At 41.6% G+C, this 12,853-nt stretch overlaps 1 protein-coding gene and 1 long non-coding RNA gene across 8 annotated transcripts in view; one reads left to right on the top strand and one right to left on the bottom strand.

Moving 5' to 3' along the window:
- Positions 1–1,267: 1,267 nt before the first annotated feature.
- On the bottom strand, positions 1,268–2,506 carry LOC141571340 (uncharacterized). Its single transcript, XR_012496102.2, has 2 exons — positions 1,994–2,506; positions 1,268–1,896 (listed from the first exon to the last, which is right to left on the bottom strand). It is a non-coding gene; the product is annotated as an uncharacterized LOC141571340 (long non-coding RNA).
- Positions 2,507–3,335: 829 nt separating this feature from the next.
- Positions 3,336–12,853, top strand: part of PUM3 (pumilio RNA binding family member 3) — a 56,823-nt gene continuing 47,305 nt past the window's right edge. For 5 of the 7 annotated variants that reach the window (XR_016019133.1, XR_012495725.2, XR_016019134.1 and 2 more), the window contains exons 1-3: positions 3,336–3,467; positions 9,035–9,126; positions 10,223–10,438. Coding sequence is in view for 3 of the 7 variants with exons in the window: in XM_074330498.2 (XP_074186599.2) it covers positions 9,042–9,126; positions 10,223–10,438 (301 nt within the window). In the remaining 4 variants the exon portion in view is untranslated. Of the gene's footprint in view, positions 3,468–3,532; positions 3,790–6,007; positions 6,031–9,034; positions 9,127–10,222; positions 10,439–12,853 lie in introns of those variants that run through there. The other 2 variants (XM_019730026.3, XM_074330495.2) reach the window with 2 other exon arrangements.

Genomic DNA, 12,853 nt, shown 5'->3' with positions numbered 1-12,853 from the left:
TCATACATTTAATTCTTTAAATCTCGTGACTGCAAAACAGGGATCAGATTGTGGGGTTTAATACTGAGTTAACTAATCAAATCAACAACTGGAGCGCCATTCCTTAAACAACTGGCTCTTAATTTTAGCTGCATGTTAGCATGATCTGGGGAACTTTCCAAATTCTCATTGCCCAGGCCCCACTCAGACTAATTAAATCAGAATTACTGGTTTTGCTTTTTGTGTTTTAAACTCCCCAGGTGATTCACCACCATGGATACTATTATTATTTTAAGTTTCAAACCAGATTAGTTTAAATTACAAATTAAATCTCTACTGCTGGAAGGAAGTGTATTTGCCAAGTGAACTTTAATTTTACTAGAGTTCTGAAAAAAAGAGTGAAACCCAAATGCCTGGTTAATATATCTGATGGTCTTTCAGTCCTGGGGGTGGCCATGTGATCTAGTTCTAGGCATTGAAACAGAAGGGGAACCTTGCTGGGTCTTTTCCTTCTGTGACAGAATAGTGGCCTTCTGGGTTAAAAAAAAAAAAATTGGGTTTCATCCCTTTCTCCATTCTCCTAGCCCTGAACTCTGATATAATTCCTGAAACTGAGACGTACATCTTGCAATCAGAAAGCAACAGTGAAATAAGTCAGACAAAGACAAATACCATACGATCTCAAGTATATTTGGAATCTGAAAAACCAGAACTCAATAGAAACAGAACAGATTGGTGGTTTCCAGAGGTGGGGGTGGGGTGGGGGGCTGGAGGGTGGGTGAAGATGGTCAAAAGGTACAAACAGAAAAAAAATGAAAGCAACAAGTGGGAGAATGAAGTCAACACACCAAGCATGGTGGTGCACACCAACTGAAAGAATGAGTCTTTGATGATATTGTTGTCACTGAACTAGAGCAACCAACTACCTTCAGAATTTTGTGAGAAGAAAATGATTGCTTAAGCCATTAGCTGAACTGTCCAATTACTTTCAGACAAAAGCATCTCTAATGGATTCAATTTGGTTCTCTCTCTCTAGCTATAAATTACTCAACATTTACTGTTGGCTAATAACTTTACAGTTATCATTTTTGAGTCAGAGTAGCTCCCAACAGGTAAGTGCTGTTTCACTCATTTTACATGTGCAGAAACTGAGGCCTCTACAAATTAACTGTCTTGTCCATGGTCATACAGACCTGGGATTCTAAGCCCGATTCCTGTGATTCCAAGGCCAGTCTTGTTAATTACATTGTTAGAAACCTCTTGGATGTGTACAAGTCTAGTTGCTCTGATTAAATTGTATGCTATATCACTTAGGAAGAACATTTCGTGCTTCTAGGAATATACATAATGCTCAACATTTAGATTATTAGATATTTGAAGAATTAATGGGTTTAATTTGGTTAACTGCAAAATTACAGGATAAACTTTGTTGCTATTCTACAAAAAACCATGATACTTTCAACTCACTCCAAACAAATAAAGCACTCAAGTGAATCCCCTTTTTCAGCAAAAGAGACTTGATAAATAACATTATTAATAATAATCTAGGACTTTGATATGTGATAACTTTTTTCTCCTTGCTGAAAAGGCAAATGAATAAGTAGGGTTTTGATGTATATGTTTACTTCAGCTATATGGTTGTCTGAGAGGATACGGGATGCTACTATCTGCGACCTGGAAAATACAAATATATCCCGCTCAGGTTTTGTGTGGTAGGGTGTTTTTGTGAAGTTATTATTTTTTTTTTTTGGACTAGCACGTAGCATACTATTTGACTAACAGGCTCTGCTGATGTACTTCTAGTAATTCCTGTTCCTCTTATTCTCTCCTCTTGAGCATTTACTGGAGAATTAATGGATTGGAGAAACCAGTCCAGAGGCAGCCATGTTGTTTGGAGTCAGGCTCACTGGATCAAAGCTGCGTAAAATGAGGGTAAAAGACGTACTTAAGTCTCATGAGACTTAAATGAGATGAAATGCAAACATAATACTTAAGGGAGACAGTAAGTACTTACCAAACATCTATGTGCTGAGCAGTGGGATAGGTGCCTGGAAAATAAACATGGCTCTGCCCTCAAGTTTAGTGAATAACCAGTTTCAAGCCAGAAATAGTATGATTGGGAAGACGGTAAAATCTGATGCTTGACACACCTGTGATCAAGTCCCAATTCCTCAACTTCCCAGGTGGCCCTCCAAAAGATGTCAGTGTCCCAACCCCCAGAACCTAGGACAGTGACCTTATTTGGGAAAAGGATCTTTACAGAGATAATTAAGGACCTCTATATGAGATCACCCTGGATTATTCCAGTGGGGCCCAAATTCAATGACAAATATCCCTATAAGAAGACACATTAGAAAAGTCCATTTGAAGACAGAGGCTGGGATTGGAGTCACGCAGCCACAAGCTGAGTAACGCCTGGAAACTATCAGAATCTGGAAGGGGCAAACGATTCTCTCCCAGAACCTTAGGAAGGTGCACAACCTTGCCAACAGTTTCAATTCTGACTTCTTCAGTGTGTCAAAGAATAAATTCTGGGGGGTGGGGGGTGGGAGGTGAGGTTAAGGGGGATCGAATATATGGTGATGGAAGGAGAACTGACTCTGGGTGGTGAACACACAATGGGATTTACAGATGATGTAATACAGAATTGTACACCTGAAATCTATGTAATTTTACTAACAATTGTCACCCCAATAAATTTAATTTAAAAAAAAAAAAGAATAAATTCTATTGTTTGACACGACCACATCTGTGGCGTCAGTTTCATCGTATGGTTTCCTAACTACAGTCTCGTTCTCTGAAGATGAAAATGGAATAAATGCAGTCTAGAGGAATAGGCAGAGGTCAAAAATGGCAAAGATTTGTTGAGCGCTCATCACGATCATTCACTGAATTAAGCGCTTTCCATGCATGACTCAGCTATCTCCATTTTATTGATCACGTATCCAAGGCTCAGAGAAACTGAGTCATTTGCCTAAAGCCATACAGCTAGCAAGAGGAAAAAACCGGGATTACAATTGAAACCAACTCCCGAGATATCCCTTTTATCCTCCACGCTAGACTGCCACAGAGGATGGAAATCAACAGCACTCACTCAAAAAACTTCAACTATTTTAGTAGTATTTCAGGCTACGGGATTAACCGCGCCAACCAAGTCTCGGCTTCAACAAGTAGCCCTCGCGAGAAGCCTCTCTTTCCCGGCGCGGAAACGACAGGGTTAATAACGTCACTTTCCAGAGCCGCTAACACTTCCGCGCCCGACGGATCCTCTCAAGGGCCAAAACCCGCGTGTGGCTCACCCTTCATGGCTCTATATGAAAACGAATAGAAGCGGACCAATCGAAAGGCCGAAGTCGCTAATCCCCACCCCTTAACCCCAGCTCCGCGGCGGAAGAAGAAAGAAAAGAGGGCCTAGGGGCGGGGCTAGGGGAGGAAGCGGAAGCGGCGGCCGGAGCCGGACCTGCGCCTGCCTGGGCCACACGTGCGCGGTGAGTGCGGCGGCCCTGGGCTCCGCTCTTGGGAGAGGTTCGCCCCGGCGGATCGCTGGAGGGGGAGAGTTTTCTCGGGGCGGCCGGAGAGGGTGGAGAAGGTGTTCACACCTGTCACTCGCTGGGCAACGTGCTGTGGACTTTTCTATTGGGGAAGTCTGGTGATTGACGGGGAGCCTGGCGATGAGGGCGGGTTTACGACACCTTCCTGCCGCGTTGCTCTGGGAGCGCTGGGTTCACCTGAAATACCTTCACGCTCTAAAATCCGGGCCTGTGCTGGTTGCGTTCAGCCTTTAGGTTGTACGTTTGACAGAGAACCGCGGTACGCCTCGTCAGTGCTAGGTGCCCAGGTTACAACCTGAATGTACTCGTGCGGTTGCAAGTTATGAGCGCTGGGATGGAAACGGACTGGGTGCTGAGATAGAGAACGGGAGAGTCCTAAGTAGTGACTTGTAAGCGGAGACCCAAAGCATGACGAGAGGCTACCCTGAAATCTGGAAGCCCAGGGGAAACTGCGCGGAAGCAGTAACTTGGGTTGTTTCTCAGGTGGGAGCTGTAGAAAGGGGACCAGTGTAGTGAACTAGGTGTACGGAAGTAAAAAGTAAAGTTAGGGGTAAAGTGGTTCGAGGTCCGTTAGGGTTTTTAAGGCCTTGGTAAGGAAGTTTAGATTTTCTCTACAATGGGGAAATATTCCCATGTTTAGCAAACAGTGAAGGCTTATAAGCAAGAGAGAAACGTGATAGGTCCTGGTTGTCTTTAGAAACTATAATTTGGATTATTATTGATTATGTAATTGGAAACTATTGATGGTTTGGATTCCAGTGGTAGGAGTGGAGATCAAAATTGGAAGGTTAGGGGTATTTTTAAAGGGGATTGAAGAATTACTGAAGGAGTGAATGTAGCCCAAGAGAGAAGAAAATGTCATAGATAAATCTTAGGTTTCTTCCTTGAGCAGAGAAGCGCATGATGTACCATTGGCTGAGATGGGGAAAAATGGGGTGGGGAAAAGATGAGGATGTTTGGGTGTGGTTTGGAGTGGAAGTAAAGACTAATGTTTTGGACTTACTAAGTGTAAGGTGCTTGTTAGACACATAACCAGAGGTGGCAGGTAGGCAGTTAGACACAGGTCTGGAGCCCAAGGAGATAATCCTAATAGAGAAAGTATAGAAAGCCATTGGATTGGATGAGGTCACCTAGAGAGACGTGGAGAGGGAGGAAGACGAGGAATGCCAACAGGTTAGGTATTCAATGTTTACTACTTTCACAGCACAGTGATAAGTCTGCTGAGAGCAGTTAAAGATCAGTCACATGTCCCTCTGTCTCTAGGAAATCTCTGCTATTTCCCTTCACAAGGCACAGTTAAGCTCTCATCTCTGTGGCCCCCTGGACACTTTATATACACTGTTATAAGGCTTAAATGCGTTGTGTTGTAGTTTACTGCTTGTCTCCTCTAGCATACCACACTTTTTCTTTTTATCCAACCCAATAGCTTTGTAGTACAGTGTGTAGGTAGTCAATACATTTCAAGTCCAAAGTGTTAAATTATAAGAAGCCCATCAAAATGTGCCATAGGGGGCCGGCCCGGTGGCTCAGGCGGTTGGAGCTCCGTGCTCCTAACTCCGAAGGCTGCAGGTTCGATTCCCACATGGCCAGTGGGCTCTCAACCACAAGGTTGCCGGTTCAATTCCTGGAGTCCTGCAAGGGATGGTGGGCTGTGCCCCCTGCAAATAAGATTGAACAGGGCACCTTGAGCTGAGCTGCCGCTGAGCTCCCAGATGGTTCAGTTGGTTGGAGTGTGTCCTCTCAACCACAAGGTTTCCGGTTCGACTCCCACAAGGGATGGTGGGCTGCGCCCCCTGCAACTAGCAAGGGCAACTGGACCTGGAGCTGAGCTGCGCCCTCCACGACTAAGACTGAAAGGACAACAACTGGAAGCTGAATGGCACCCTCCACAACTAAAATGGAAAGGACAACAGCTTGACTTGGGAAAAAAAGGCCTGAAAGTACACACTGTTCCCCAATAAAGTCCTGTTCTCCTTCCCCAATAAAATGAAAAAAAAAAAAGAAAGTATGCATTTAAAAAAACAATGTACCATAGGAATAAGAGGGAGCGTCGTTTGGGAAAGAGGAGAGGTGTATGGAGAAGAATTTATAAGAAATTGTCATCAAAGCTGTATTTGAAGGATGGGTAGGATTTATATTGATAGAATCGCTTTAAAGTTTGGATCCTAAAGAAGAATAGTGAGGAAGTAAGTTTGTTTCCAGTGTGGTATGTGGGTTGGGGGTAAGTTAGGACCCAATTTTGAATGGCTGTGAATGCTAATCTGAGTTTGAAATTTTTCCTTGTAGGCCATGGCAAAGTTTTGAAGATTTTAAGCAGTTAAATGACATGAAATGGGTGTGTTAATAGATGATTAATCAAGCAGCAGCAGAGTGGAACACAGGAAATTGGATCTAACAGCAAAAAACAATCTGAGCAAGAGATACAGAGCCTGAATGAGATAATAGAGGAAACGGGAAGAGAGAAATCTGAGAGACACAAAAGTGATGGTTGGATCTGAAGGTACAGGGTTCCCAAGCAAATGCATTTTGTTAAGTGAAAGAAGCAAGACCCAAAAGGCTATATATTGCCTGATTCCATTTGTATGACTGTTTTGAAAAGGCACAAAACTAGACAGATGGGATCAGCGCTTGCTGGGGGGAGCCAGGAGAGGATAATTGCAGAGGGGCTCCATGGGGGACTTTTTGGGTTACGCAGCAGTAAGGTGCTGTAGTGGAGGATAAATGACTGCGTATGTTAGGTCAGCCCTGTACACCAAAAACAGTGACCTTGACTGTGCAGATGGAAAAATAAGTCAACCCACATATCTGGGAATGGAACGCAGACTGTGACAAAATGAACCTAACTGGTACAAACATATAAAATAACCTCACTGAAAAGATAGTGGGAAAAGAATTAACCTAAGTAACTGGAAAACTGTTGAATGGATTATGTGAGGGGGAAAAAACAAAACTAAATAAACACTGTACTGTAGTTGGTAAATTGGTATCTCATGGAGGTGCAAGTTAGCAATTCTGAAAGTACACGTGTGCTGGGATTGAACAATACACAGATTGTAGCTACTGGGAGGCAGGTGTCTCACTGTCAGAGAAAGAACTGACACATAAGCAAGAGAGGAAAACGAGCGTGAACCGTGTGGCATTAGAGTTGGAGACATTAGTATGAACTTAGGTAATAGGTAGAGAAATACAGGTTTGTGTGCACACATAGGTTAGTATACACACATATATTAGCCCTGAAAAGGCCTAGAAGCAGTGACAGCAAGCAAAGCTAGCTCTCAGATCCTGGTTTTTTTTAGTACCATTCTCGGTAAAAGGAACCATGGTTTCTGGGCTAAATTGCTGATTTCAAGGCTACTGTAGGGAAAATAGAAGATTAAGTTGGAACAAGTGCCAGGAAGTAAGGACATGCTGAAAAAAAAGATGGGGCTTGTCAAAAGGACACAGGAACGAAAAATTTCCCACTGGCCAAAGTGAGAACAATTTGAGCAACAAAATAATGACAGTATTCAGTTATAACCTCAATAGTAAAATATCTGTGAGATCCTACTGATGTAAATAAATGATTAAATACATACATGAGGAAGAAGCAAATTTTCCCTACAGAAGAATCCAAAATAATAAGAGGTAGAAGTAATGAGGGAAATAGAAAGTCACCATTAAAGCACCACAGTTACTGCTGCAGGCAAGATTCACTGGAGAATGCTAAAATCCGTGGGAGAGACACAGTGTTGCATAATCTCAAAATATATCAGCCAAAGTATTAATCGTTATGCTGGTTTTAAATACATGTATATTTTTTAATTTCTTGATTTTCTTTTTTTTAAAGGTTTTTATTGGGGAAGGGGAACAGAATTTTATTGGTGAACAGTGTACTTCCAGGCCTTTTTTCCAAGTCAAGTTGTTGTCCTTTCAATCTTAGTTGTTGAGGGTGCCGTTCAGCTTTAAGTTGTTGTCCTTCAGTCTTAGTTGTAGAGGGCGCAGCTCATCTCCAGGTCCAGTTGCCGTTGCTAGTTGCAGGGGGCACAGCCCACCATCCCTTGCAGGAGTCGAACCGGCAACCTTGTGGTTGAGAGGACGCGCTCCAACCAACTGAGCCATGCGGGAGCTCAGCGGCAGCTCAGCTCAAGGTGCCGTGCTCAATCTTAGTTGCAGAGGGCAGAGCCCACCATCCCTTGTAGGACTCGAGATGTTGAACTGGCAACCTTGTGGTTGAGAGCCCACTGGCCATGTGGGAATCGAACCGGCAGCCTTCGGAGTTAGGAGCATGGAGCTCTAACCACCTGAGCCACTGGGCCGGCCCCTAAATACATATTTTAAATTCTTGAATACCCCTCTCTCTACAAAGTGAGCTCACTTCCCTCCCCTTCAGTTTGGGATGAACTTAATGCCTTGCTTTTAATAAATAGATTATGGAAAGGAAGCATAGTAACTTTAGAAAAACCTGGCAAACATTAATCTGATCATGGTTAGTATCAGCAGTCATGCTGGTATCATGTTCCTTGTAATATGATGTGATGTCAAGGGCACTTCAGCTCTGGTATTCTTCCCCCAGAATCCATAATACCAGTCTAATAGTGAGAAAATACCAAATAAAATCCAAATGAAGGCTATTCGACCAAGTGCCTAACCGTAGTCTTCAGAAGTGTCTCGGTCATGAAAGATGAGTCAAGACTGAGAAACTGTCACAGAAATACTAACATCTACGTTAGAGAGTCAACTTTAGAAATTTAGAAATGAGTTGAATATACAATTTTGGAAAGCTGAGAAATAACCACATGGCTTTTGCCCCTGATATATTCTGTTTTCAGGAGCCTTGGGTAGGTGAGGGGTTACCTGTGGTCTGCCCTGTGCACCATGGGGTCCCTTACCCAGAAGTGAGCTGGTAGGCGGATTCCTTAAAATGAAATATTAAATATTTAAACATAATCTTTTGGAGGTCACTGAAAAGTACTGGGTTGCCTCTAAAAGAATAAGAAACATTTGAAGCTAGTCTTTGTTTTAGCTCCATTGCATTACATAGGGAACTTGTAGATAATCTTTAATATTCATTCATTAAATCTGAATTTTTGGTAAGTGCAACCTGTTGTTTGTTCCCGGCTTTTTTGGATAGAGACCAAGAAATCAAATGGTAATATTATCAGTTTCTCATCACGAAGTCTTCCCACGTTATAAGAAACACAAACACAGACACTTGTATCACATTTAATGTAAATAATGGTCTGTTTCTAGCCAGTACTATTGCTGAAATGTTGCCTCCAAATACATCACACACTAGCCAAGGGTTGTGTGTGTGTGTGTTTTCTTAGTTTTTGCGTTGCTTATTTTATTTTCAACTTTAAAATCTTAGAAGCAGTGATTGTGTAGCTCCTGGATTTGTGTGGTTACCCAGGTGATTTGTCCTGCATCTGTGAACTCAGGTACTAAATGTGGCAGTGACTACTTAATGACTCTTATTCCATGCGAGCAATCCAGTGATCCTTTTGGATTTTGTTTTTGTTTTTCAGAGTTGCTATGATGGAAGTCAAAGGAAAAAAAAAATTTACAGGGAAAAATACAAAGACGTCACAAGAAAAAAACAGATTTCATAAAAACAGTGGTAAGCTAGCTGTACCCAAATATGCTTCCCATGTGCTTGTTTTGGTCCTTATAATTGAAGAGAGGGGTTGGTGGGATGAGGGGGCACGTGGCAGATTGCAGTCTGTATTGGTGGGTAGGATTAGGATTAAAATAAGAGAAAAAGTGGATGTTAACGTTTATGAGTTTGCATGTTCCCTGTGAAACTAAGACGTTTAAGAAATTGCTAGGATAATTGGGGGATGTAATACTCATGAAAGACCCCTTAATGTCAGCTAATGATACTGTTGTCTCATACTAGTCACACGAATTCACCACATTTTACTTAAATGCATGATAAATTGTGGCTGATGAATACACACTACTAGTAAGCCAAATACTTTCGTCTTCAAGATTTCTGATTGTGATGTCTATATTATTCCATCAGGTGTCAGTATTGCAAAATAGAAAAGTCGGGATCTGTGTAAATGACTAAATGTTTCCTAAGTAATTTTTTTTTTCCAGCAGCAGTCTTAGGGCATAGTTGTTGCAGTTTTCACATCATTTATTAGGTATTTAATTTGCGAGCTTTGTTGACCAAGGAAGATTTTTGTCAAATAACTTTATTATAGGCTTTGTATACTTTCTTTTAAAACTAGAAAGTTTGAAAAATTAACATATTTAATTTGTCTATATGGTAGACAAATTTTAAGTGTTCATTTTCTTACATTCCTGTGATGTTATTCAACCATTGGAAATGATGTGTAAAGGTTTTAATGACATGAAGTTATTAAAGTAGAATATAAAGGTATATAAATAATATCTCATCTCTACTTTATGCTTAAAACAAATACACCAAGCTGACAACTGGTTATCTCTATAATTATGGATAGTTTTTATTACGCATTTCTCTACTTTGTAGGTTTTCTACAATGAACCTGTATTATAATTTTATAATCAGAGAAAGTTTTTAAATTTTGTTTTGATTTTTAAAATCCCACCGTGCTCCATATTTGAGAGTAAGATAAAGTATGTTTCGCTAAAGAGTGTGTAATTTTCTGTAACAAGTGCAACCCAGTGGGTAAAAGAGATCTAGGCTCAGGATCATTGAACTAATAATTATTTATTGTTGTCACTAGATTCTGGTTCTTCAAAGACGTTCCCAAGAAAAGTTAAGGAAGGTGGACTTAAAATCACACCTAAGAACTTTGAGAAAGGTGCCACAAAACCAGGGAAAAAAGGTGTGAAGCAGTTCAAGAATAAGCAGCAAGGGGATAAAATACCAAAGAATAAATTCCAGCAGGCAAATAAATTCAACAAGAAGAGAAAATTTCAGCCGGACAGTAAAAGTGAGGGTAAGCACTGATTCCTTCAGCACAGTTTTTGGGGACGCTGTGTCCCGTCTGAGTCACCGCCAGAACCACCATGCACAAGGGCTCTAGAAATCTGTTAGGCACCTCCCATTCTTGTTCCTTGACAGGCAGCATTTGGGGTGGGGAGGAGATGGGATTAAATAAACAACAGGAAGCATCCTTCCTGGTCAGAATTGTCCTTTGATGCTTCGAGTTCCTTATGTCCTAGGCCCTTGTTGAATTACCCTAGCTGTGGAGTTGAGCTAAGTTGTAATGGCTTCATACAGAGGAATTCCAATAAAACTTTGCTTTCTGTAGGCTAATATTTATTTATTCATTCAATCATTTATTGAACAAACAAATATTTGAGTTTTGCATGCACTGTGCTTGGAGATGGGGGGAAAATGGACAACCAGTGAAGTACAGGCCCTGACTAATCAGCATAGAAGCGGCCTAAAATCACAGTGTGTCCAGGTAAATACCTGCCTCGGCTAAGGGTGTCTTAGTGAACAAGAGACAGGCCCTTTCCTTACAGAGCGTAGGCCACTCTAATGCAGTCAACCCATCAGATGGCTCAGATCCAGTAGGCAGTTCCGGGGAAGGTGTAGTGTGTACATGGCCTATTTGACTTTAATGGGTTCAGGACAAGTTGCCAACTGACGGGATGTACTGGCATGGCTCCTATTGAAACAAACTGCTCATCTCTTCCTGATGTTTCAGGGGTCATTTCGAACCCAGAGCTTTGCTGTCTGTTGGACACTGTGCCCCTCTTATGTGTTGTCTTGCACTGGTGTCCAGCTTACCTGTGCTTGGCGTACATGTACCTTCTCTGCAGCATCATGAGAATTTCTCTGGTGTCTCCGCTTCTCTTTTTCTCCATCGTGGCATATCCTAACACTGTTCCTTTGCTGCCAACTGCGACCACTGTCATGGGGCCCTCTCAGTCCAGTTCCCTAGCCTTGGTCTCCGCTCTCTACTCTCCGTGGGGCTTATCACTAGAGGGACAGCAGCCTTAAGACTGGGAGGTTGGGAGAGAGGAAGGCAAGGAAATTTTTCATTGTTTCTCATTAGTCTTACAGGGTCCTTTCATGCTCCAGCCCCAGTGTTATTACCCCTTTATCTTCCTTTTCCTTCTTGCCATCGCCCCCACACCCCTTAGATTCTCTTTCAGCTTCTCTTTCCTACCTCTTCTTTCTTACCCTTTCTAATAAATCCTAAAAATCTTCCTTTCCTTGCTGGAATTCTTGGCCCCTGCATTTTAAAGACACACACACATTCTCATATTAAGATCCTGCCATGCTGTAGCCTGGTTCCTTTTGCTCTAGGAGTTACGTTCCTAACACCCCAAAAGGGAACTCTGATTTTATTTTCTCATATTTTTATAGCATCAGCTGAGGGGATTGGGTACAAGACATCCCCAACATTGGGGTATCTGCTTCAGCCTAGCATGGCATAATGTCAGTGGTGCCCAAATGTTTGTAGAATTAAATGAGCTCTGTTATTACCCTCTGAGGTATACTACGTGATGTTCTAATATTAATGGAAGATGTGCACTCTGTTGGCCTGCAATCCTCTATTACCAGGCCAGGAATAAGTAAGAAGCCAGTAAGGGGAATAAATATGTCGTAGGGTATTGTATAGCCATTAAAAATTATGGTCTTAAGGAATATATAGTTTCATGGAGGAACACTCACAGTGTAATTATGTTTAAGTGAAGACTGTAGAGTCTGAATTTTTTAGAGTAATATAAAGCATGCATAGGAAAAAGTCCAGAAGGAAATAAAATGTTAATGGTTATTAGCTAGTTTTGGGGATTATAGGAGAATTTTGTTCTTTGCGTTTTCCAAGTTTTTTACAATGAGTATTTTTAATCAGAGAAAGGGGGATATTTAGAAGAAACTAATTCTCCAAAGGGTTCTTTGCAGGATGCTCATGTTAGTAATACACATTATTGAGTTGTTCTTTGTTTGGCCTCATCAGGATTTTTGATTCAAGTGGTAAAATATTTAGATTTTTGAAGACTTAAAAAACACTAATAGACACTTGACTTTCATAGAATTCCTCAGTAAAGAACTTAGAAATTTTGATTGTGCATTGTTGTGAGTAATAGGCAGCAGAACACAAAGTTTCAGAGTCCTCTCTGGGTTTGAATCCTCACTCTACCATTTCCTAGTTGTGTGACCTTGAACTAGGAACTTAGCTGGTTGGTGATTTTGTTTACCCCATGTAAAAGGAAGGGTAATAAAGTACGGAACTCTTTGCAAGGTTCTAGTATCCAGTACAGTATTGAGGATAGTCGTCATGCTGTACATTGTCTCTAGACTTACTCATCCTATACAGCTATAACTTTGTACGGTTCAACCAGCATCTTTCTGTGTCCCTCACCTTCCTGCCCTTGGTAACCACTGTTCTACTCTG

Source organism: Rhinolophus sinicus, chromosome 16 (assembly GCF_057876585.1).
Source record: "Rhinolophus sinicus isolate RSI-liver-muscle chromosome 16, RSI-T2T, whole genome shotgun sequence".
Taxonomy (NCBI): domain Eukaryota; kingdom Metazoa; phylum Chordata; class Mammalia; order Chiroptera; family Rhinolophidae; genus Rhinolophus; species Rhinolophus sinicus.
Note: the sequence above shows the minus strand (reverse complement) of the source record. Positions and strands in the feature narration are given on the sequence as shown.